Source organism: Mirounga angustirostris, unplaced genomic scaffold, assembly GCF_029215605.1.
Source record: "Mirounga angustirostris isolate CCGP_5_RB_7025 unplaced genomic scaffold, mMirAng1.0.hap1 SCAF_12, whole genome shotgun sequence".
NCBI classification, from domain to species: Eukaryota; Metazoa; Chordata; class Mammalia; order Carnivora; family Phocidae; genus Mirounga; species Mirounga angustirostris.
Window position 1 is genome coordinate 37,003,090 of NW_026991720.1, and position 24,251 is coordinate 37,027,340.

At 39.4% G+C, this 24,251-nt stretch overlaps 1 protein-coding gene across 7 annotated transcripts in view; it reads left to right on the top strand.

Annotated features, from left to right (window-relative positions):
- The window catches only part of DOCK4 (dedicator of cytokinesis 4), a 422,159-nt gene that overhangs the window by 240,265 nt on the left and 157,643 nt on the right, over nucleotides 1–24,251 (top strand). For 4 of the 7 annotated variants that reach the window (XM_064575038.1, XM_064575039.1, XM_064575040.1 and 1 more), the window contains exons 13-14: nucleotides 7,368–7,442; nucleotides 15,168–15,293. The exons of 1 other annotated variant lie outside the window; for it this stretch is intronic. In XM_064575038.1, the coding sequence (XP_064431108.1) occupies nucleotides 7,368–7,442; nucleotides 15,168–15,293 (201 nt within the window). The remainder of the gene's footprint in view (nucleotides 1–7,367; nucleotides 7,443–15,167; nucleotides 15,294–24,251) is intronic. 2 more of the 7 variants (XM_045864391.3, XM_045864392.3) reach the window with 1 other exon arrangement.

The window sequence follows — 24,251 nt, forward strand, 5'->3', positions numbered from 1 at the left end:
GTGGTTTCATTGACACACACACACAAAAAAAAACTTCAAATTTTAATCTATTTGAACTGAATGCGTTGTTTTTTAAGAGTAATTTTTAAAGTCACCTGAGTGTAGATATTTATGTTCTAGTCCAACCTGCCTGGTAATCCAGCAGAACAAGAGTGTAAACTCAAACCACCTTCTTTTCAGACCTGTGCCCATCTTACTAGGCCAAACTGACCCACAAAGAAAAAGTAACTGCAGACAGAAACTTTTGTGGTTCACTGAGAGCCCTAAGCATCCACAAGTCACACATGTGGCAGCATTCAGGTTGTAATGAGTGGTGAGGTCAGTTTCTCCTCCCTTTCCCAAGAGTTGGGGAGGGAACTTGGGTTTTAAATAATCCACACGAAGTCCTCCAGCTGCCACTAAATAAACAAGAGACTTGGAGCAGTTGAGGGCAGAATCCCTAAAGGATCGGGAAGAGATGGTAGTAGTAGAATACAACGTGAAGGGATAAAATACTTTATTTTCTTAAAAAGATTTTATTTATTTGAGAGAGAGCGCAAGCAGGGGGAGCATCAGGCAGAGGCAGAGAGAGAAGCAGACTCCCCGCTGAGCCACCCAGGCGTCCCAGAAGTGATAAGATACTTTAGAAACTGGGATGTAGACTTGTCTTCACTTTTTCTGTGGAAGAATGAAAATAGCACTAGTGTATGGACCAAAGGATTTAATTTAAATGTGCCCTCGGTAAGATGGCAGAGATACCACTTTTTTAACACTAATCTTGCCATATTCGTTGGTAGACTTCTAGCTAAATCCTGGTTAGTTTTGTTCAAAACCTTTCAGGAATTCATGATATCATGGACTATTTTTTATCATTAATTACCCTCTAACTCTTGCTGTCCAGTTCGTCGGGCACTAGCCACTTGAGCACCAGCTAGGAGGCTTACAGCACTGGAATCGAGGTGTGCTATAATTATAAAATGTATACTGGATTTCAAAAACTTGGTACTTTAAAGAAAATGTAAAATATCCCATTAATTTTGTATTGATTACATGTTGAAAGACAACATTGTGGAGATAATGGGTCAAATAAAATATGTTACTAAAATTAATTTTGTTTCTTTTTACTTTTTTAGCATGGCTACTAGAAAATTTTTAATTTCCTTGGTAGCTCCAATTGTATTTCTATTAGATAGTGCTGCCCTCGACTTGATTTAAAGGTTTTTTTCAAGGGCGCCTAGGTGGCTCAGTCAGTTAAGCATCCAACTCTTGATTTCATCTTAGGTCATGATCGTAGGATCATGAGATCAAACCGCATGTTGGGCTCCTTGCTCAGTGCGGAGAGTCTGCTTGAGATTCTCTCTCCCCCTGCACCTCCCTCCCTCACGTGCTCACTCATGCACGAGTGCTCTCTCTCTCTCATAAATAATCTTTAAGAAAAAAAAAAAAGTTTTTTTCATGCCTCTCCCCAGGAGTCCCACTATTCCTAATTTGGCTCCTATGTGAATAAACAAATGTAAAACTAACCCTGACCTTGTGATTTTTCTCATGCATTGCCTTCTCTCCTTATCATCACAGATGCAGTCTTGACTAAGCAGCATGTGTTTGCCTGCTCCAATCGATTTTTTTCCCCAACTCCTTATTGCCTCCGAAGTCCTCTTTCCATTATTCCTCTTGCAGAACAAAATTCCTCTGTTCTTGGATTGTTTGAATGTATCATTGTCCAGACTCTGATGTGATTCCCAGTTGCCTCTTGAATCACAGTGAAGGTCTCAGTGATAGGCTGTGATGTATACCTCCAGACAGATTCCTAACATAACAGATTCTATATCCTATGAGGTCAAGGTTCCAGTAAAGCCAAAGTACACATTTCTTTCTGCTTATAGATGAGAGTCATCTTATAGAGATTATAGCCTCTAAGAGCTTTGCCTGTGGAAATAGGATGTCCTAGGTTTGAATCAGTTTTACTGGGATAATAGTAATACAATCTTCTAAGTGTTATCGGGGCGGGGGGAGTGGAGCATATGCAAAGTGTGTAGTACAGCACTTGATACATATAAGTATCTATTCACTGTTAGCTATTATTGTTTACTCTCTTTGGAGCCATCATCTAGAATATTCTACCCCTTTCTTAAGTCAGTTTCATTTTCTGATAGTGGATCCTGACTTGACATCCTTAATGAAGACTTTGAGAATGACACCGTTGGATTATTGATAGGTTAGATCATTGAACCGGGCCTTCCTACTTCGTGTCTTCCATCTTGTCTTTCCTGATTTGATTGCTAATATCCCTTCCTAGATCTTTTTGATTTAATTGTTGTCATTGTGATTACATAGATTAACTCCAGGAAGGAAGGGCAGCACATTCTATTTCCTTAGGAAGTTCTCGGTGCTTATAGACATGCTCCCCATATTCCATGTGCTTTGTCAGTTTTATTGACCTATGGACTGCTTATCCTTGCTAGAACTCTGAGTGAGACTACCAGTAAGTGACATCTAAACCACCTTATTCCCTGAGTGCTCCCTGGTCTGTTTACCGCCATCATACTGAAATGAAAAACTACTTGCTGCCTCTTTGGAAAGAGTGAAAGGAGCCATCGTACTGTAGAGCCCTGCATGAAAGATTTCACTTTTGGCAGAATCCATCCTCCATTTTGCTGCCTACTGCGATACTTTGATTCCTAGGCAGCCAGCTTATATGTTCTTTATATTTGGCTTCTGCTGCAGAGCCCTGCCTGTTTTCCTGTTCTTATGACCACCCCTCTCCATACTTCTCCGTTTCAGCCTGAGCCTCAGCCAGCTGCCCGCTGCCAGCATCTGTCTGCTTTCCATTCTGGTTTTTCCACTGACGTTTCTACCCGTCAGTCTTGGTGGATCATTGTTCTATGTCACCTTGATCTATTCTCCTTCTTGTAGAAAGGCACTTGTAAGAACAGAAGAGAGATAGTCAGGAGCTATTTGGCTTTATTATTGGGAGGGAGGCCCTCTAATGCCTTACTTAAAAATAGTGGGGGAAGTGGGGTGCCTAGCTGGCTTAGAAGAGCGTGTAACTCTTGATCTCGGGCTCATGAGGTGGAGCCCCACTTTGGGTATAGAGGTTACTTAAAATCCTTAAAAACAAAACAGTGGGGAAAGCAAGGGTACACAAAATGGAAGTTGGAAATTGGGGTGCCTAATGTTCAAACTATCACAGTAGTTAGATCTGTTGACTTCCATTGTTTTCTCCTTGAACCATGGGATTGTTGATTAAATGGAAGCAGTGCAGTTGGATGTTTTCAAGAGAATTGAGTTCATTCAACAAAGTACTGTTTTTTCCTGCTTTCCTCCCACTATTCCTTGGTCACTGATACTTAAAAAATGAAAAAAAAAAGAATAAATTTGAATTAGTTTTGGGAACAAATTCTACCAGCTAATTTCCAGGTCCTTTATGCTTCATTGATGTCTTCCTATCTCTTGGAGTTGTAATTTTGTCTGTTTAATAGATGAGGGATTTGTCTAGTTAACTGGATTTTTTCCCGCCTCTAACCTAAAACTTATGTTGCAAAGGTACATTAACCACTACCTTTGAGTTTAGAAACTGGGAGAAAATTGCAAGTGATCCATTTAACTTTTAAAGATTAAAAAAATAATAATTGAATTAACATATCTCTCCGGTTAGATTTAGCTAGGTTGAGTAATTCGAGATTTCCACAGTTGTGCTCTGTGGGAATTTTAAAATCTAAAAGTAATATTGTAAGAATTTGAAATTCTAAAAATATTCATGACATGAGCCTGGCTTAGGTTTGTTGAGCAAATGGTTATTATAAACGTCACCTCCAATAGACATTAACAGTTGAATGCTAGGAATGTGAACTAAGACTGAGCCAGTGTGATTTACTGAAGCAAATTCACTTCTATGACTTAAAGTAAATTGTGTAAAAATCATTGGCTCTGGTTCAGTATGTCCTGAGAGAAGCATCAAAATCTTTTCATATTATCTGTGTATTTATGAAATCCTATTTCTTGCAGTTTGCACATGTAGTTTACAGCTAGAAGAAATCATATTGACTAATCAGGTCAATTTCTGCAATCTTTCCTTGCCTTCGCAAGATGAGCATACACGGTTGCATTCCTACCAACCGTACGTTTTAACCCCCGCAGAAAATTCAAAGGAATTACCTAGATGAGGAGCCCATGGATGCAGGGAGAACAGTTTAACTCCATACAGGAAGTGAACAGTGTTCTTTCTTTGGCTGAGGTGAAAGGAGGCTTTTGATGGTTAGATTGCATTTTGGGGTTGAACATCCTGCCCTTACAGTGCAGTGCAGTCATTTAATTCCGTACTATTGGACTGCTAGAATTCTTGAGGATTGTATCAATGCTCCTGATTTTTAAACATTGCATTTAGAAACTTTGCTTTCTAATATTGTTAAAAGAAGCTGGTACTTACTGGCACCATCTCTTGGCTAGAAAGGTGGGATGTGACCTTTTTGCTTACTTTTGAAATTCCCTAACTATTAAACCATGCTATCTTTTTTATTCTTTTAAAGCTTTTTGTTTTCAACTAAATTTACGTCCAGAACAGTTGCATGGGTAGTACACAGAATTCCTAATTTCTCAAAGGTTAACATTTTACTACGTTTGCTTTATCCTTCTCTCCATACTCACTTGTGCTCTTTCTCTCTCTATAATCATTTATAGCATTACTGAATTGGTGTAATTCTTAAGGTTGCTTCAGTGCTTCTAATGTTTATATATATGTGTATGTATATATATACAATATACATACAATACACACACACACACACAAATATATATACATATATCACACACACAGCACATACATTTTTCCCCCTGAACTGTTTGAGAACAAATTGCAGGCATGATTCCTCTCTACCTCTGCTTATTTCAGAACATGGCAACATAACCAAAGTACAATGATCAAAATCAGGACATTAACATTGATGAAATGCTCATATCTATAGATCTTACTCATATTTCGACAGGTTTCTCAATGTGCTTTATAACAAAAGAAACCCAGGCTCTATCACATGCAGTTGTAATATCTTTTAATTTTCCTTTAATCTAAACCATTCTCTTTTAATGACAGTGAGGAAAAAAGAGTTTCAAATATAGTATTAAACTATGCTTTAAGGTATTTTTAAAGCTTCATGCAGTATTTAAAAAAAACAAATTATAAACTAATGGAAGTAGTGATTAGAGCTTGATTTTTTCCTCCAAATTACTTATATTTTGCTAATTTAGCTAATTATTAGCAGTACTGTTTGGAAGATTTGGCATATAGAAAAAATTTGCAGGTTATAAAAGCAAGTATTTGAATTAATTAAAATAATTAGATGTTAAGTTATACTCACATACGGTATGTTCTCTGTACATTTTTAAAAAATAGTTTTCAGCCAGTGGCTTACTATGTGCTTTGTGTTTTGAAAAAATTACAAATCAATAATAATGACTATTATTATATACCAGTAAAAAACAAACACCTTTCTAACCTTGACAGAATCCTTATGTAAACCATTGGAATGCTGATATCCAAAATCATAATAGGGACATTTTAAGGTGAAAATTCTCCTCTGTTAAGGAGGAAATGTGAATTTCCTCTGAATGGTCTCATCTACTCCTACAATTACAGCTTCCGCTAGATGCCAGTGGGCCCCACTCCATCCCTCATTTCTGGTCAGTAAATTTCTTTTCTGGTTACGACTCACTGAAAGTAAACAGTTTCAGATGTCTCTTCTTTTAGCTTGATGTTCCATAACTTATGTATTCCTTCAATCTTATTTTTGCTGTAACTCTTAGCCATCGGCTAACCACTTCTTTAAAGAAAGCATTAAAGTCTTCCCAGAACTTTGAAATAGCAGATCTGTGGACTAGAAGTTATAATTACAAGAGTATTTGCACATACTTATCATACCTTCTACATGATAGGCCATAGGCATCCCAGTCGATAGGGTTACCTATTCAGAAATCTCAGGAAAATGATCTTCAGAAGGTAAACCTAGAGTCAGACCCTTTGATTATCCTCAGTGGTGTCAAAATCACATTTCCCCTACTAGTTAAGGTGATTTAAAGAAACAGTCAGCAATAGGCACATTCACAAAGTGAATAATACTGTTTGAAAGTCAGAAATAGAGGTGTGACTATTAAGAAAGGAGAGTGACTTTCTTTTACTTTATCTTTTTTTCTTTTTCTTTTCTTTTTTTCTTTCTATAAGTTGGCTTTGAAAGTACATCTGAAAGAAGAGATACATCCCCAAATTTGAGCATTGGCAACATTAATAATATAGTGTCTAGATTTTCTTTCAAGATGGAGACAGTGTTAAAGGACAGTTGTCGTTTGGGTCATCTGGTCCTGTTGGACAGAGGATTTAAGCAACTAGGCCTCTCCATCATGTAATTAACCATTCAGTAGGTTTCTAGTGGTGTCACAGCTTCCATTTTAGTTCTTTATCTAATCTGGCTCATTTTGACGCTCTAGTGTCTTCCTAGTACTTCTGACTTTTGCTTCATTGACTCATTTTCCAACAGTGCTATCTCACTTGACAGTGCTCCTGCTAGACATTTGGCTTCCTTTCTTTCCTCCTCTATGAGATCCTGTCTCTGACATCTCTTCATATATACCTCCCTTAATCCCACCAGGGTTTTACTACTTGATGCAGCCAGGATCTACTCCTGAAAGTTCTCTCTGGCTTTGAGTTGGACCCATATTAGATAAATGCTTCTAGTGTATTTATTTTAAAAGCACATTTTACTGAAGATGATTTTATGAAAGAATCTAATAATACCATCTTTTGCAAGTTTTGCTGCTACCTCATGATGTTAGTGATTTTGTACTTCAAGTTTAGAAGTCCTAGCAATTATGTTTTACGCTTAGCCCCTACCTCCCAAACACAAAGTATGCAAATACTCTCAGGAAATAGTGTTTTTAGGGGTACCTGGGTGGCTCGGTCAGTTAAGTGTCCAACTCTTGGTTTTGGCTCAGGTCATGATCTCATGGCTCATGAGATTGAGCCCCACGTCAGTCTCCGTACTCAGCAGAGATTCTGCTTGAAGATTCTGTCCCTCTGCCCTTCCCCCACCTGCTCTCTCTCTAAAATAAATAAATCTTTAAAAAAAAGAGAAGGAAATAGTGTTTTTAGAGTTTTACTGCAGAAGAGCAGCCTGAGAAGCTGCATAGATACACTCCAAACTGAAAGAGCTATAACTGGTAAAGATCGTATACTTAAATAAGATCTGAACATTTTTCTAAGAGCATACAGCATATAAAGAGATACTTATTCAAGAGTCAGACTAAATCTTGATAAGAGTAGAGAGAGCTGGTGACTCCTGTGCCGCAGCCCACTTGCTCCTTCCCACCTGCCCCTGCTCCGTATGATGGATATTCTTTTGCAGGCACATGTGACCAAGAAGGTGGGACTCCTTCTTCCCTGAGCTCTCAGTCATGGGATACCATGTCTGATTTAAGAGGTAAAGACTCCCAGCATTTTTCATCTCCCTTAGCTCTGAGTTGCAGAGGCTACATTTCTGGCAATAGTGGCTGAGAGGTAGGGGGTCTCCCTTCTTCTACCCTACCCACACTCATAGGACAGTGGCTCTCCCTGAGATGCAGCAGGCCAGGAATATTGGAGCATCGATTGCCCTTGCCCCAGCTTGCTCATTGGATGGAGGTGCCACACAAAGAGAGGCAATTGAAAAAACCAGAGATTACTGCCCCAGCCTAGTACCTTGCCCATGAGGCAGATGTGTCACTCTAAAGAATGGACCACTGTATCCACCTCCAGCTCTGGAGCAGTGGATCAAAGATATGTCCCGGGGGTGGGGGTGGGGGGGAGGAGAGGCAGTTCATAAGGAGAGAAAATTCAAAAGCTGTCCTGAAAGGAAATGACTTTATTCAAAACAGAGTATGGGGAAATTTAAGCCTGTGGGAATTGTTGAAAGTGGAGACTTTGGAAAAGTGGTTTTGTTTGTTTGTTTGTTTGTTTTGTTTTGTTTTTTAAAGATTTTATTTATTTATTTGACAAAGAGAGACATAGCGAGGAGAGAACACAAGCAGGGGGAGTGGGAGAGGGAGAAGCAGGCTTCCCGCCGAGCAGGGAGACCGATGCGGGGCTCGATCCCAGGACCCTGGGATCATGACCTGAGCCGAAGGCAGACGCTTAACGACTGCACCACCCAGGCGCCCCTGTTTTTTTTTTTTTTTTTTTTTAAAGAATGAGGAAAAATGAACAGAACCTCAGAAAAATGTACCATCAAGTGAACCAACATATACAAAACGGGAGTACCAGAAGGAGAGGAGAGAAAGAAAAGAGTAGGAAAAATATTTGGAGACATACTGGCAGAAAACTTCCCAAATTTGATGGAAAACATTAATCTGTACATCCAAGGAGCCCAGTGACTTCAAGTATGGTAAGCAGGAAGAGATCCATACCCAAACACATCATAGTAAAAATGCTGAAAGTCAAAGAATTTTTAAAGCAGCAAGAGAAAAATTACTCATCATACACAGGGGAACCCCCAGGAAATAACTACCTGACTTCTCATAAAATAGAGTGGAGGTCAGAAGGCTGTGATGACATAATCAAGGTGCTGAACGTTTTAAAAAACAAAAAACAAAAAAAAACCCCACCAAAGTGTCAATCAAGAATCTTCTATCCAGCAAAAAAAAAAAAAAAAAAAAAAAAACTATCTTTCAAAATTCTAGGCAAAATAAAGACAAGCAAAAAACAAAGAATTTTTTGCTAACAAATCTGCTTTGCAAGAAGTACTAAAGTTCTTTAGGCTGAAAGCAGGTGACCCAGACCATAATTTAAATCCTTATGAAAAATAACACAACTAGGGACGCCTGGGTTGCTCAGTTGGTTAAGCGTCTGCCTTCGGTTCAGGTCATGATCCCAGGGTCCTGAGATTGAGTCCCACAGCGGGCTGTCTGCTCAGCAGGGAGCCTGCTTCTCCCTCTGCCTGTCACTCCCCCTTCTTATGCTCTCTCTCTCCCTCCCTCTGATGAATAAATAAAATCTTACAAAAAACTAAAATAACACCACTAAAGGTCAATTATGCATCTATAAAAGGCAGTATAGATGGCTGTTTCTTCTTTGTTTTCTTAACTAAACTCAGTACACAGCCACATTTTCTGCAGTTTCTCAGGTCAGACACTCACGAGACTTCCATGATTCCTTGTTTTCCTTCATTCCCCCACATCTAATATTCCGTAAAGACATGACTTCTTGTATGCCTATATGTAGCTTTTTTACCACTTTTTCCCATCTCTGTTGTAACCGTATCAACATGGCCTCCATTATTTCCTGCCTTCATATCTCTCGTATCCTTTAATTGTGCTCATCAGTTCCACTCTTTATCTAGCCAGTCCCATTTGCCAGGTAACACTAAGAAAACTTTCATAAAACACAAATTGGATTGTGTTTCCTTTATTTAAAATTCTCCAGTGACTTATTGTTTTGTTTAGAATAAGAGTAATTAATTATGGCCTCCATGAGTCCTGTTTATTTTTCTGGCTTCCCCTGTGCAATTAGGAATTTTCCCATCTTCACATATGTCTGTTTGTGCACATTGCCTACTTATATTTATCACTTATATCTTTGTCAAATCTCCAGTAATTGAGTATTGCTCATGATAGACAGATTTGCCTCCACAGCCTCCTAGAACTTTATCGTTCAAATATCCAGGAGATTTGCAATACTTGGCTTAATCTGGTGGTAAGTGGGCGTGCCTATTGAAAGGAATATTGTTGAACATTTTTTTGATGGAAGGTAATTTGTTGATATTCATGGTAGGGAGGAATAAGAACAGGAACAATGATATTATATAATAATAGTAGGGGCAGTGGTAGTTGTAGTAATAGCAGTCAACACCGTTGAACCCTTCCTTTGTGCTAGATGTCACCCACCCAAAGTGTTTTATGGAGTTGGTATCATTATTATCTTGATTTTACAGATGTGGAAACCAGGGCACACAGAGAAGTTAACATTTGATAGGGTCGTGAAGCTGTATGTTATACTTCTTAACGTGCACTTAACGTGCACACTTCATCACAACATGTATTTATCAAATATTTTTGTTATTTTTTATTTCTGCATTGCTGTACATTCACAGCTACATCTTATTTGGTTCATTGGTGGCAAAATGGCTGATCTAGTCTAAAATTAATTTTTCCTGCTACTTATAAATCATGCTGTGCTTGGTATTTTTTATATAAAAGTGCAGAATTTCATGAATTTAAGAGGAGCCATCTTATGGAGTGAGTTAACTTCAGTTCCTATGAAATTGAAACTACCAAATAATCAACCATATTTGATTTAACAGATACGAAGCCTTTCTTTCCTATACTATTGCTCTGTAGGTGGAGCTTCATCGTGAAAAATACATTACTTTGTGACAGTCTCTAGATTAATTAATGTCTATGCTTTGTTTAAAGCTAGATATGAAATCATTGTAATTGGCTCTTAAACATCTAGGCAGATAAAAATGTTCAGTTTAATGATTGCTTCTTTTAAAAAGAGGAACAGTTCTCCCTTAGCAGTTTCATTTTTGGTCCTTAGATTAAGGACTGAGAAAAAGTGATTGTAAAACATGATTGATATATTTTGTGAAATTAAAAATCTAACCTAATTCTTCAGCTTATTGGTTGTCATAAATTCCTGTTTTTTTCCAAAAAAAATCTTCCCTGAACTTTCAAATTCCCTCAGTGTAAAAATAAAATTTTATTTTTTTAAATTAAACACTTTTTGAGTATAGTTGATATACCACATTATATTAGTTTCAGGTGTACAACACATAAAATTTTAGTTAGAAGTCCCAGCCCCAGAGATAGCAGGTAAGGTGAGGACAGAGAAGTCGGCTGACAAGGAAAGGAATAGAAACAAAAATACTGCTCTGTGAACATACCCTGTGTCATAAATGACCATTCCTGAAAGGATAGGGCTAATCCTCAGTTAATTGGAATGGGTAAGTGTTTGATGAGTCTCTCCTTTGTAGTGATGAGTAGTTTCCCCATCTTAATGCATTATTTCTTGTTCTGGTGACTGTTTTACTCAACGTGTTGGTTTTTGTCATGGTAATTAAGGGCCACAATAAAAATAGGATCAGGAGTTTCCTTGATTGAAAAATAAGTAGTATTACAATGGCTCTTTGTGGGTTAGTGCCTGTGGACTCACACTATATCATGTTTTTTCTTTGTTTTATTTGAAAGTACACCACTCTTGGGGCGCCTGGGTGGCTCAGTCTTTAAGCATCTGCCTTCGGCTCAGGTCATGATCCCAGGGTCCTGGGATCGAGTCCCGCATCGGGCTCCCTGCTCTGCGGGAAGCCTGCTTCTCCCTCTCCCACTCCCCTGCTTATGTTCCCTCTCTCGCTTTGTCTCTCTCTGTCAAATAAATAAATAAAATCTTCAAAAAAAAAAGAAAAGAAAAAGTACACCACTCTTGAATGTTGCATGTTGAGAGTTGTGGGAGGTTTTTCTTTTTCTTTCTTTCTTTTTCTATTTTTTTTTAAATGGAAACTGAGTTGATAATTTAGGAAGAGCCAAGTAAACTGTGGTGAAGCCCTCAGTTCAGTTGGCCTTTCCAATTCTTGACTATCTGTGAGCTCTTTAGTTTGAAGAAATTGAGTTACCTCAAAATGGCAGTACCTTTTCCTCTCCTCCAAATTGGTATCACTCAGCAAGACAAATGAAATCATTACACCTAGGGCTTTAATCTATATCTTCAAAACCTCCAGAATGAAAACTGCCGAACCTGCTAACCAAATTTTAGGATACATTCAACTCTTAAATGCAATGTTCCCCCCCTCAATAGTATGTTGTCTGATATCCCCCTGTCATTTCCTCATTTCCTTCACTTATCTACTAGCTGGCTCCTCCCTGTTTTCCCCTAATTGGGTCCTCTCTATCGTTTTGCATTCTCTAATCTCTATGGCACTTACTGTTTAGAGTACATTGATGTATTTCTCTTTTCGTGTTTACATATATCCTTCCCTAACATATTATTTTTCTATCTTGGATTTTCTTAAGCACTGTCTCTGACTGAATGCTTTTCTTTTTTCATTATCTTATCCTTCGTTAGGTATTCAGCTTACGTTTAAAAAAAAAAAAAAATCACTAATGGGTAAATGAATTCTGGCTCCGATAGGGCAAAACCAGAATACTAGTCACTTTACCTTCTTCCAGCTCCTACCCCTAATAGCATGATGTCTTTGCTTTTCATTTACTTTTCAGTTCTTTTCTTCCTTTACACATGCTACATAATGTTGCCAGTGTCTCTGATCAGATCCTTTGACGAGAAGTCCTAGTAAATTGATCTTCACTTGCAAAAGAATTTACAGGACCTCATGAATTTTGTTAAATCCATCTGATTCTCTATTTGAAAGCATTGTTTCTGGTACCCCAGATTTGAACAGTGTTCTTCCCAGCAGGAGGGACTGTTCTTATGTAGCGTGTCTGGCACACGAAGCTATTCTACAAATATCAGCTCCTGATGATGTTAATGGTGATGGTGATGGTGTGGGTGAGTATTTTGAAGGCAAAAGGACAGAAGTGGGAAGAGAACAGAAACACCAGTAATGAGGTGGGGGTAGTGGGAGAGCGTGAGTCAGGAAGAAATAGCTGCTGGGACAGATGGATTATAACACATGTTAGTTTGTCTTCATCCTCCTGCTTCTGGGTTTTAAAAGGAACCAATAGCACCGCATAAAAGTATCCCAAAGCTGCATTGACTGTTTCACCGTCAAACCATCCAGACCACCCATACTCCCCTCTGTCATTCCTTGTGGGTATCGGGGGACAGATGCACCTCCATTCTGTTGCCTTCAGTCACCCAACTCAAATGGAGTGGCGGCAGGGAGGGGGATGAAGGATAGGTAGGTAAAAATGGACTGAACATTTAATTAAAGTTCCTGAGTACTTGCCAGATTTAACCTAACCTAAATTCTCTTGGACCCACACACCAAAAAGTATGAGGACATAATGATGCAGTCCTGTCCTGTCCTTCACTTCTTTAGTCTTTGACCTTTGGGTATGCCCCATCTAGGTCAGATTTGAGCCCCAGGAAAGGCTCCACCTTCTCTCTGAGCCTATTGCTTCTTTTTTTTTTTTTCAAACAAATTTTCCTGATGTTTTAACCACTTCATTGAAAACCAAGCAAACAAACAAGACACTGTTTTTGTTGTTGTTTGTTCATACTGTTGAGGGAGAATGAAAGGAAGATCCTTATGTAGATGTGTGTTAAATAATCTTTGCATTTCTTTTTTATTCAAGCATGATTGTTGTCATTCTTATGGTTCATGTTTGAGATAGCATTGTAGTACAATAAATTATGAATGGGGAATGATAACTTTCATATGGTAAGTAATGATATAGATTGAGAATCTTTGGAGCAAAGATTTATCATCCTCTTGAGTCCACCATCCAAATACATTTTAAAATTGAGTTCATACTAGGTATTTACTCAAAGGGTACAGAAATACAGATTCGAAGGAATGCATGCACCCGATGTTTATAGCAGCATTATCAATAATACCCAAACTATGGAAAGACCCCAAATGTCCATTGACTGATAAATGGGTAAAGAAGATGTTGTATATTGATACACAATGAATATTCCTCAGCCATCAAAGAGAATGAAATCTTGCCATTTGCAATGACATGGATGGAGCTAGAGCGTATTATGCTGAGTGAAATAAGTCAGAGAAAGACAAATACCGTGATCTTGCTCATGTGTGGAGTTTAAGAAAGAAAACAGATGAACATATGGGAAGGGGAAAAAGAAAAAAAGGAGAGAGGGAAACAAGCCAGAAAAGACTCTTAATGATAGAGAACAAACTGAAGGTTGATGGAGGTGGGGGGGGTGGGGGGGTGGGGGATGGGCTAGATGAGTGATGGGGATTAAGTAGGGCAGTTGTGATGAGCCCTGGGTGTTATATGTAAGTGATGAACCCCTGAATTCTACTCCAGAAACCAATATTGCACTGTATGTTAACCACCTAAAATTTAAATTAAAAACAAATAAAATAAATAAGAAAAAAAATTGAGTTCAGTTTAATGATGACTGGAAGTTTTAAAAATAAGTCCGCTTTGATCGGCTTCATTTTCTATCGCTAATGTAAGTAATGGACTTTTTTCCGTTCCTTTTTGTTGTTGTTGTTCTTTCTTGTTTAAATAATAGAAGAAAAACAAGAGGGAATTAAAAAGCAGAAAGAGAAGTAGCATCTCAGAAATATACAAGCATAGTCACAAGATGGCATTAATTTCCTTTCTGCAGTTCTTGCCTGAGATTTGGGGGGGAAAGATAGGAAAAATGTACACTCTAGTAATGTCACTATAATTGGGGTTAAAAAAAAGATAATTTTACTAAATACCCTCCTATTTGTCAAAATGGCCTGTATCCTGCTAAATTCTTCTCAGTAGAAAATAATGCCATTAGGAGTTTCTAATGCACATAGTATTAATAGAATCTTGGTTTTGTTATAATCACCTTTGTTACTTAAGTTTTGATTTATTTATTTATTTATCTGAGAGACAAGAGAGGGCGTGCATGAGCAGGAGGAAGGGCAGAGAGAGAGAGAGAGAGAGAGAGAGCGAGAAAATCCCAAGCCGAGCATGGAGCCCTACACAGGGCTCAATGCCACAACCCTGAGATCACGACCTGAGCCAAAACCAAGAATGGACACTTAACCCAGCCAGGTGCCCCTTTTGCATAAGTCTTAAGAAAATGTCTAAGAATATCCCTAAAATCCTTGAATTATTATATGACTTTATATTTCTGTCTACCTTTATGGTGTTTAGTAAGTATTCATAGGTCTAATAGAGTTCAAGGAACTCTAGGGCCAGGTAGCCATCGACCGTTGCTGGCATGAATGTCTGTGCAGGGACATCTCCGTCTGGCGGGGGAGGGGCTGGAGAAGAGGGTGTAGGGGCTAGAAACCAGACTTCCTCTTTTTAGTGTTCTGCTCAAGTTTTGTTCACTTGCTATGAACCTCCTTAAACACGGGAACACTCAGTCAAGTTGGAAAAATGTTTTCTAGAAACTATTCCTATAGATTGTTTGGATTTTTGTCTGCATAGTAACCTTTCATTTAAAACAATGCTATTATAGTTGTTGGCTTGTTGAAGCAAGTTCAGATTTCCATTCATGCTATTTCTGTCCTTCTATTTTTTACTCTGGTATCTCTCATTTATTTTAGGTTTAGCAGTTTCCCTACAGCTATTACATGGAGATATTGAACAAATCAGAAGAGAATACTCATCAGTATTTTCTCACGGAGTGTCTATAACGAGGAAGTTGGGTTTTTCTAATATTATTATGCCTGGTAAGTGACTTGGGATGAACCAAAGGTTGATGACATATGGGTATTATGTCTATTTTTGACACTTGAGAAATTTTCCAAATTGTCAGGTTTGAAGAGTTCAAATGGACCATGCTAAAGAAGGAAATGAGTATATGATAATAAATAAGCAAAAGTGTCTTAAAAATATCTTTACATTTTGATTATAATAGGTGGGTAACTTGGAGGGCCATGCTGCTTTCTTTATGACCATGATAAGAAGGGAAACTGGGGTAGGATCCAGAAAATATTTTACCCTTTGATGGAAAATGTTGGTGAAGTCACTTAGGGGAAATCCTTACAGGTTTTGATAAGAATAATTATTGAGCAGCAGTTCACCCTTCTTGGAGGATTTTTCTATCCAAGATATGTATATGTAAATAAGCAGCCATATGCAAATACCATATGTATTTCTACACCCTTCCTAGTTCTGTTTGAGATCTATTCACATCTCTTTTCGCAACCTAAAAGGACTCAAAAAAAGTGACTGTTTCTAAGTGGGGAAGGTGGCAGTTCATGAGAATCACACTGTTCAAGTAAATGCCAGGTAGTAGCATTTCTCAGTGCCCCACATCCCTCCCTCTACAACCAAGAGAAAAGTAGACCAACTGAAATACTCTGAAATTGTGAACAGTATTTTTAGAAACGAGATCATGTAAATCTCTGTTTAAATCCCGTGTGTGAAAGCAAGCGCGGGAAGTTGCATCTGACAAGGCTCCCCGCACAGGTGTGGGAGGGATGGTAAGACCGCTGCGGATAAAGACCTAATGGGATGCAGAAAGTGACCAGCATTGCCCTGTTGCAGCATCTCGGGATCTTTTTATGCAAATCTGTTTGTGCAGGGAGGGCTCAGGGAGAGCCTAGAAATTTCCTGAGATGACCTGACCTGACTTGGGTGCCCGCTCTGCCTGAGCATCTAATGCTACTGTTGTTGAAAATGACTGTTTATAGAACTGTTTACTTGGTGGCCTGTTACTCAGCGACTCTCGCACCCCTTCATTATTTCCTTCAGTTGCTATAAATAACTGGTATTTCCTTTGTAACAAAAAAAGAAAAAATTTCATGCCACTGGGAAGCAAACTGATGGGCAAATCTAATATAAAAAACATATTTCCAAACAGAATGCAGACAGCTGCTGGAAGAATTCCTCAGCTTGGTCTCAGGGCAGTATCATTGAGAAGTGGAAAAACATAAAGCCACATGACACTTCACCAGCTGAATAATTGTCTGGGATGTGCTGTTCTCATGCCACTTCTGTCTGGCTTTAATGATGGAAATGAACTTTGTGTGGAAGAAGGCTTGCATCTGTCATCCCCCCCCTCCCCACCCCGCTGCACCACATTATAGTGGCGAGGTTCGCCCTGCCCAGGAAATCAGTCCTCCCGGACACAAGTCCGCAGTGCCGGGGATGCCAAGAGATTATTTTAAAGCTCTTGCTTCTTTTTCTCTTCTCCTTTTTCTTGTGTGGCTTCTTAATCTTCCAAATTAGAGGAAGAAGGGAAAGACATGTGTATTTACATAAACAGCTGAAAGCAACTTTAAAACTCAGTGGAATTTTTTTCCGTTGGCAAACATACTTTCATTGTTCTGTTTCCCTTTATTTTCAGAATGTTGACTTGTCAGTTAATTCTCACTGGTGGCTCTAATGAAAACTTGAGCGGAATTCTTCAATGAGAAAATGTATGGGCACAACATTTCTGAGGCCAGTGTTGCCCTGACCGTCTGCTGGCATGGTTTTTTATTTTCTTTTCACTTTCTAGACTCATCCTTCAGAGTTGATTTGTGTTCTGATAGGGGTCGGGACAGGTGAGGGTCGTGCTTGGACCAAGGGGACAGGTTCATCAACACAGCTGCCACGTCCCTGTAGAAGGAGTTATCGGTGGTCTTGACACTGACAGGACCACACACAAAACTCCTGTTGAGCATCATAGCATGTAATCTGTGCCAGACTCTTTTTGGAATGGGAAAAACACAGAAACAGAAACTCTCCCCTTGGTCTGGCAGCTGTAGGGGCACGTGTCTGAGATGTCACCTAGTGTGAGGAGGTGATCTGGCCACATGCTTTCCAGCTACCATGACCCTTCCCTGTTGTTAAGGGTCAGTCATCCAGCACTTTGTTTCTTAGAGTGCCTAATTTTCAAAGAGGATAAGTCACTTTGTGTGAAGCTCCATCACTGCTACCTACAAACCACATAACTCTGCCAAAAGTTCCATCGTCTGCTCTCTGAACCCATGATGGGGAGGGCAACAAAAATATTTCAATCCATACTCTCCGGTAGAAATGTAATGAGAGCACAAATGTAATTTTAACTTTTCTAGTGGCCACTTTCAAAAGAGTGAGAAGAAAGAGTTGAGATTAATTTTAATAATGTATTTTATTTAACCCACTACATCCAAAATGGTATCATTTCAGTAGATAATTCATGTAAAAAATTCTTAATGAGTTATTGTACACGCTCTTTTTTCACCTCCATCCTTGAAGGATGGGGAGTGTTGTCCATTTACAGCACGTCTCTTTTCAGCCAAGTCCCATTTCAGGTACTCCCTTGCCACATGTGGTTACGGTATTGGACAGCCTGCCTCTAAATGTCTTAACAGACCGTACTAAATATCGGGAAGCACGAAGTTTCCATCCACCAGACATTTTGGAGCAAAGCTGGCTGATATGTCCGGAATGTCATGGGAGGTCAGGCTGAGCCCTCTCCCACCTTGAAGGTCCATTCTTATTCTGACTTTAGGGTTCTTTCTAGGCAAAATGCTCTTTGCTTTAATCATTGCCTCCCTACTTTATCTTCTCCATTTGTCCCCTGTTCCCTTGGAGGCTTGTTCCCATGTATCAACTGGTCAAACTGTCATTCTTTCTTAGGAAACCCCTAATTAATTCCTTCCGGTACATTCAGTCAGTCTTTCCTAGGAGGCCTGTGAAGCTCCTAACCCTGAAAGGAATGAAGTAAAAGTTGTGGAGTGTTGGAGGAGGGAGGGGTTGAGATTTGGAGTCTAGAGGCTCACGCTGAAAACAGTCAGCAGAGCCCATGTTTCATGTGGCTGCCCGTGGAAGTAGCTTTGACAGTGTTCTCAAGATTTACTTAAGTTTATTCTTCAAGCGTCATTCAGAGCAAGCCTCTTTTTTCTTTGGTTGTTAGGTGATGGTTCACATAAGTCAAATTTCTCTGTGGTCAAAGTTGACTAGATAATGATTTACAGGCTAGGGTAAGAGAAATGTACATATGTTTGTCTCATGTTTAAGAAGATATGCAGTTTTTTTCTTTTAAGTATATTATTATTCTTTATCAGTCACTGACAGAGACATGCATATCAGCAGATGGAATTGCCTGAGATAAGCCGCCTGTGGGTGAAAGCAGGTGGGAGCCAGTATGATATGATTTGATCTTCCTTAAAAATACATCCTAAATCAAATCTCACCACCCCTCAAGTCCAAGTCACTGGGCCTCCACGTCATATACGTGCAACCACTTGGCTGAGACCTGAACCCCACGGTCATGCTAGGGGAGGGGGTCATGGTCTTTCAACCAATGAATACCGCAGTGATCCGAGAGAGGTGGAGGCTAAAGATCTTCCATGTTATGATGAGGTGGGATTTCAGCCCAAAATCAGAATGGGGGAGGGGCTCGTGCCTCCAAAATGTTGAAGTTACAGGCCCCATTACTCAAGGGTGTAGGACTTTCCCCAGAAGTCTGTGCCTCATCCTGGAGTGTGATGGACATCAGAGAGCCAATGCCCATCCCTACTCCTGTCTTGACACAACACTGTTCTGGCCAGCCTATCATGGGTGCCATTGTAGCGTTTGCCATTGTTTGCTTAAGAAGCATAAGCAAAAATTAAAAAGCTATGCCCCCAAAAAGTTCAATATCTCATAATACTCTCCTAAAATAAAGCAAAACAAAAATGAGAATAACAGAAAAAAAAGCAGAGAAAACATTTCACAGAAGTGCACTCTATGTGAGAACTCCAAAGTTCAGTTTCAGCCCACCCATAAATGTTTCCTTTCTGTGGTCTGCTTTGATTTCCAGTTACCTGTGGTCTGTCCCTGTCCCTCCCCCCACTCATGAACGTATCATGAAGTGATAGAATCTTGGGTATGGATGGCATATTGTATTAGCTTCTTAAAGCTGCTGTTACAGATCACTACAGATGGGATGGCTGAAAACACCACAAGAATACTATCTTCCAGTTCTGGAGATCAAAAACGTATACAGGTCTTACTGGGCTAAAAGCAAGCCCTATCAACGGGGCTGCATTTTTTCTGATGACTCTAAGAGAAAATTCAGTTCCTTGCCTTATCCAGCTTCTAGAGACTGCCCGCACTCATTGGCTCACGGCCCCACATCATTCCAATGTCTGCTTTCCTCATCACATCCTTTTCTCTGATTCTGGCCCTCCTGCCTCCCTCTCCCGCCTTGTAATTATATTGAACCGATCCTGATAATCCAAGAAAATCTCCCCATCTCAAGATCCTTACTTAATTAATCATAGCCACAAAGTCCCTTTTGCTGTGTAAGGTAACATGTTCACAGGTTCCCAGGATTCGGACCTGGACATCTTTTGGGAGTACAGGGGGTGTCCTTCTTCTGCCTGCCGCGCACATGAAGGGCCATGCAGCCCAGCCTCTCTGGCCAGTGCATGAATTTCTTCCTCAGGCTCCTGGTGATGGTTTTCTGGCACCTACTTGAATATTGGTAATGACCAAGAACACATCACATCTCAGAATGACCTCTGCCAAGTTTCTCTCCACCTTCTATCCATTGGGTTGAGCTTTTCTGCTTGAAAGCTCAGCGTTTTTAAATTCAGTTAACTCTCTTGCCACTCTCATTCCTCCTCTGATGAGTTCTGAGTCCTTTCCCCGTATTATTTACGATCTGGATGATACTGCTCATGTGTGTCCTGGTCCAGTAAAGATGGTCTCTAGAACTAAAATCAGTACTTCAAGCCTGGGCCAACCAGTACAGAAGAGAGAAGGACTCATACCTTCCTTGCTCAAGGCACTGATGTGAAGAAAGCCGAATTGCACTAGCTTATTTGATGGCCATTCTCACCCTGTTGAATTACATTTTTTCATACTAAAAAAATGTGATTTTATTTTAATATAAGCTGATAATATGTTGGACACATTTCTTAATCTCTACAAATCTGTTTTATTATCAATAAAGTGAAAATACTAGGGCCTTCTTCAAACTTCGACGTGAGAATTTAATGAGCTGTTGTCTTTATAGTGCCAGGCAAAGTCCCTAACTACCATCTATCTGCTACTACTGTCATCATCATTAGCATAATTTAAGTTCTTAGTCTTAGACATATGTTGATTTGTTTTTGACTAAGGGACAGAAACTCTTTTTTTTTCCAATTCCATAAATATTAACAAATACCCAGCACAGATTAAGACACTTGATTAGCCCATGGCTGAGTGCAGTGGTTTGCTTGATGTGCTGAGCTTGCTCTCTATGGCTTTATCCAAGGAGTTCATAGCACAGAATCAAAGATCATGGTTTTCAGCTACTGATGGAAACCTCTTGGCTACTGAGGTCAAGCCATAAATTGACCCCATTTGACTGCAGTCGCTGAACTCTTTTGAATTTGTTCCCATTGTTGTGACTTACGTTTTTTTCTGTCTACAGTGATATTTTCAGAAGCCTTCACATGTGCAAAGCCAGTGGGCCTGCTGAACAGAAGAAAGTGTTATGCACATCAAATTTACAGAGTATTAAATCTGAGAGGTGCAAGGTGTTAATAAACCTTGTCAGGAAAATAGCTTTTCACACTAGCGCTATGACTCCATTTCATACCCACTTTATGGTTTCTCTCTTAATTACCCAAGATGCTTTCTTAACACCATTTGGGCTTATTAGTTTTCTCCAGAGCTGACCTCAAGTGTATTGATTTTAATTAGCACATATTTCAACTTTATCCTGCTGCATATTTTGGCAAGATGCGATACCTTGTGGTATTGGAACATAGCAAGCTGCAAAATTCCTAGGGAGACATATGTAGAATATCACCCAGGAGAAATGTTCTCCTTGTCGTGTATTCTCTTTTCAGAGAAATCTTACTTGAGTCTAAAAGGTTTGCAAGAGAGAAAGGGGTTGCAGGGATAGTGTCCGTTAAAGACCAGAAAAGGAAAGCGTGTGCATAAGGGACTCTTATTATGAATATGTATATTTCAGAAGTTCTTCTCTAAGTCACAGACACAGCGTAACATGACAAAGTAGTCTTGTCCCTCCTACCATCTCTCTTACCCCTGCCTCTGTCTTTACCCCACCTCCATTTTAATAACACAGAAACGTGAGGCCTGGAGGTTTATATTACCCTGTCTAGACTCTTATCACACAGTGCAGACAGTAGAGAGAGAGAGAGACTTGAATCCAGATCTTTTATTCCAGTCGTGCTGTAACTCTATATCCTTTAGGCTTATTTGAACTCACAATCTCTTCTGAATTCAGAAGAGATAGGAGAGTCCAGCTATGGTGTGAGCGAAACAGGCTTTGTGGATTGATTCGGGAAGCTAATGCCATTTTCAGCCTTGCTCCTTGATCAAAATATATTCTACCTTCCTCAGATCTCTCATCTCCTCCGTGAGGTCTTTTCTCATATAACACCCCCTCGGCCCCCATCCGGCAATCTCTCTGCCCGTTCTCAGTCTTACTTTTATCCCAGCACTTCCTATTATTATTCAACATGCTATATATTTGACTTTTTTATTAAAGACCTCCCCGTTCCTAGAATCTCAGCTCTGTGGGAAAAGGATTTTTGCTTTGCTTTGTTCACAGCGGGGTCTACATGGTCTACCTGGCCTAGAATAGTATCTGGCACATAGTGGGTGCTCAAAATATATTTGTGGCATGACCACATGGAGACAGAATTTCCCAGCACATTTCTCCCCACTGCCCCTCTTCCTCCTTCAGGCCTGGCCTACAGCCTGGGCAAAACTGGTCAGCTTGCAAGCCTCCCTCATCCCCTCTTGCCTTTGCTAAAGTCAGAGTTGCCATTCCTTCCGGCAGATGAGAGTGGAAAGCCCCTCCCCAAGAAACACTCCTCATTCTGCAGGACAATTAATCCCCATGTGGTTTGGACTAGCTAATGACTCATTATGAGAACTTCCTAAGGTAGAAACCCCTGTAGCTACACTTCCCATTAATCAGTGTATGTTGTGGTCTATTTGTAAGCAGAACTACTCATTATGTGTCATCTACTCCCAAGAAGCAAAGGAATTTTACTATTGTTAACAGACCTCTTTTGCTCTCAACTACCTTGATTTGAGTGTTGCTTTTTTATCTGCCAAATCTGTTAGTGGGGAAACTATTGTCAAGAATTTCCTCCCAGACATATTGTTGAAATAGCATGTGTGCGGACCATTAGCAATACCAGACCTATTTTGATTTGGTTGAAATTGGTTGTTTCAGAGGACAGAGTCTGTGAATGTACTATTCATTCTGTAATGGGATTGTTAAATTGTTAAAATGCACTTATATTAAAGATGTGTATGTGTATAGTAATGAATACATATAGTAACAAAATCAAAAATTTACTGGGCCATTCTCTATAAATTTAAAGCAAAAGAGATGATTCAAACAAAACACTTATAAAGCATACAGATCTAATTTTAAATATGATGAAATACATTGGTTTTCTCCCAGAACTCCAAGATCGTTGCCTCTCCAAATCGATTTGGATGAGAGCATTAGAAATGCGTACACCAGAGACCACTGTATCTGTTAATTCCAATGTATTTTTTTTATATACTCTTTGTAAAGGGTGGTTTCAATTTCATCCTTTTTGGAACTTACTCATTTTCTCTCTTTTATGGCCCATCTGTTTCCTGGTCAGCTCAGGTCATTCGTAAATGATGCCATCATCAAAAGTTGGTCTTCGTGGAGGAAGGTGACCAGTCACACTGGTATTCCCCCATGGTTTTGAAACCTGGGGTACTTTCTTGCACACACTTTGGTCAGGAAGTTTTCTAAATCTCCCAGTTGTGGTCTTATTTGTATGGTTATTGTTCCTTCTAGTGATCTGCGCTTTTTTTGTGGAGAGGTTTTTTTATTAGAGAAAAAAAAAAGAGTACTGATGGTGATTCTTCTAATGTTTGAAAGCTCTGTTAAGTAAAAGTGAATTCAACTCTGCCAACGTTACCAGTATTTATCTTCAAAAACTTTCTGGTAACAGTTTGTTTACTTCTTTCTCACTTCCCTATTCACTCACCACTTACCCTTAATTCTTATAGGAGAGGTAAAAGCATGCTTTCAGCCTGTTTGCCTAAGTTTGCTCATTGGCATCAAATTCCTCTTTTTTCTTGGGGCAGTAAGTTTTATAAATCACCAATGGAGAAAAAAATAAATGGCATATGTGTTCATAGAATATGTCAGTTTGAATCTTGTTTTATAGCTTGATGGTAAGGAATTTGCAGCCAAGCTTGTCTGCATAACTGAATTATTCTACATCTGTGTTCATAAAGCACTAACCTGGATTCTTCCAGCAGTGAGATCATTTTGTCCATGAATTTTGGAAAAAGATTTAAATTGTAACTCTACTCTTTGCAGTCCTGTCATTTTATTCCATTTGGGTATTTCTTCTACTCTAAGTGTTGTGTTTATAGAGTATTAAGACTGGCTTCTTTGAGCCACCCTGCTAGGCTGTCATTTTGTAATCACACCTCATAAATGAGATGAGGGAAATACTGAAAAATGGTGAAACGTGAAAACACCTTCCTACTCAATCCCCGTATTCACCTCCTAACTGCACATTTTCAGTATTGCAAATTCAGACCAGCAGAGGCTGGTCTTCACTTCTCTTGGATATTGGCAGTTGAGGGTGGGAACCCTTATATAAAAGTGTAAATAGAGTATTTTTACTTTTATATGTATGCTATAATAGTACATTTTATGAACTAAGGTTTTTCTTGGTAGTGTACTGTATTACACTTCCTAGTTT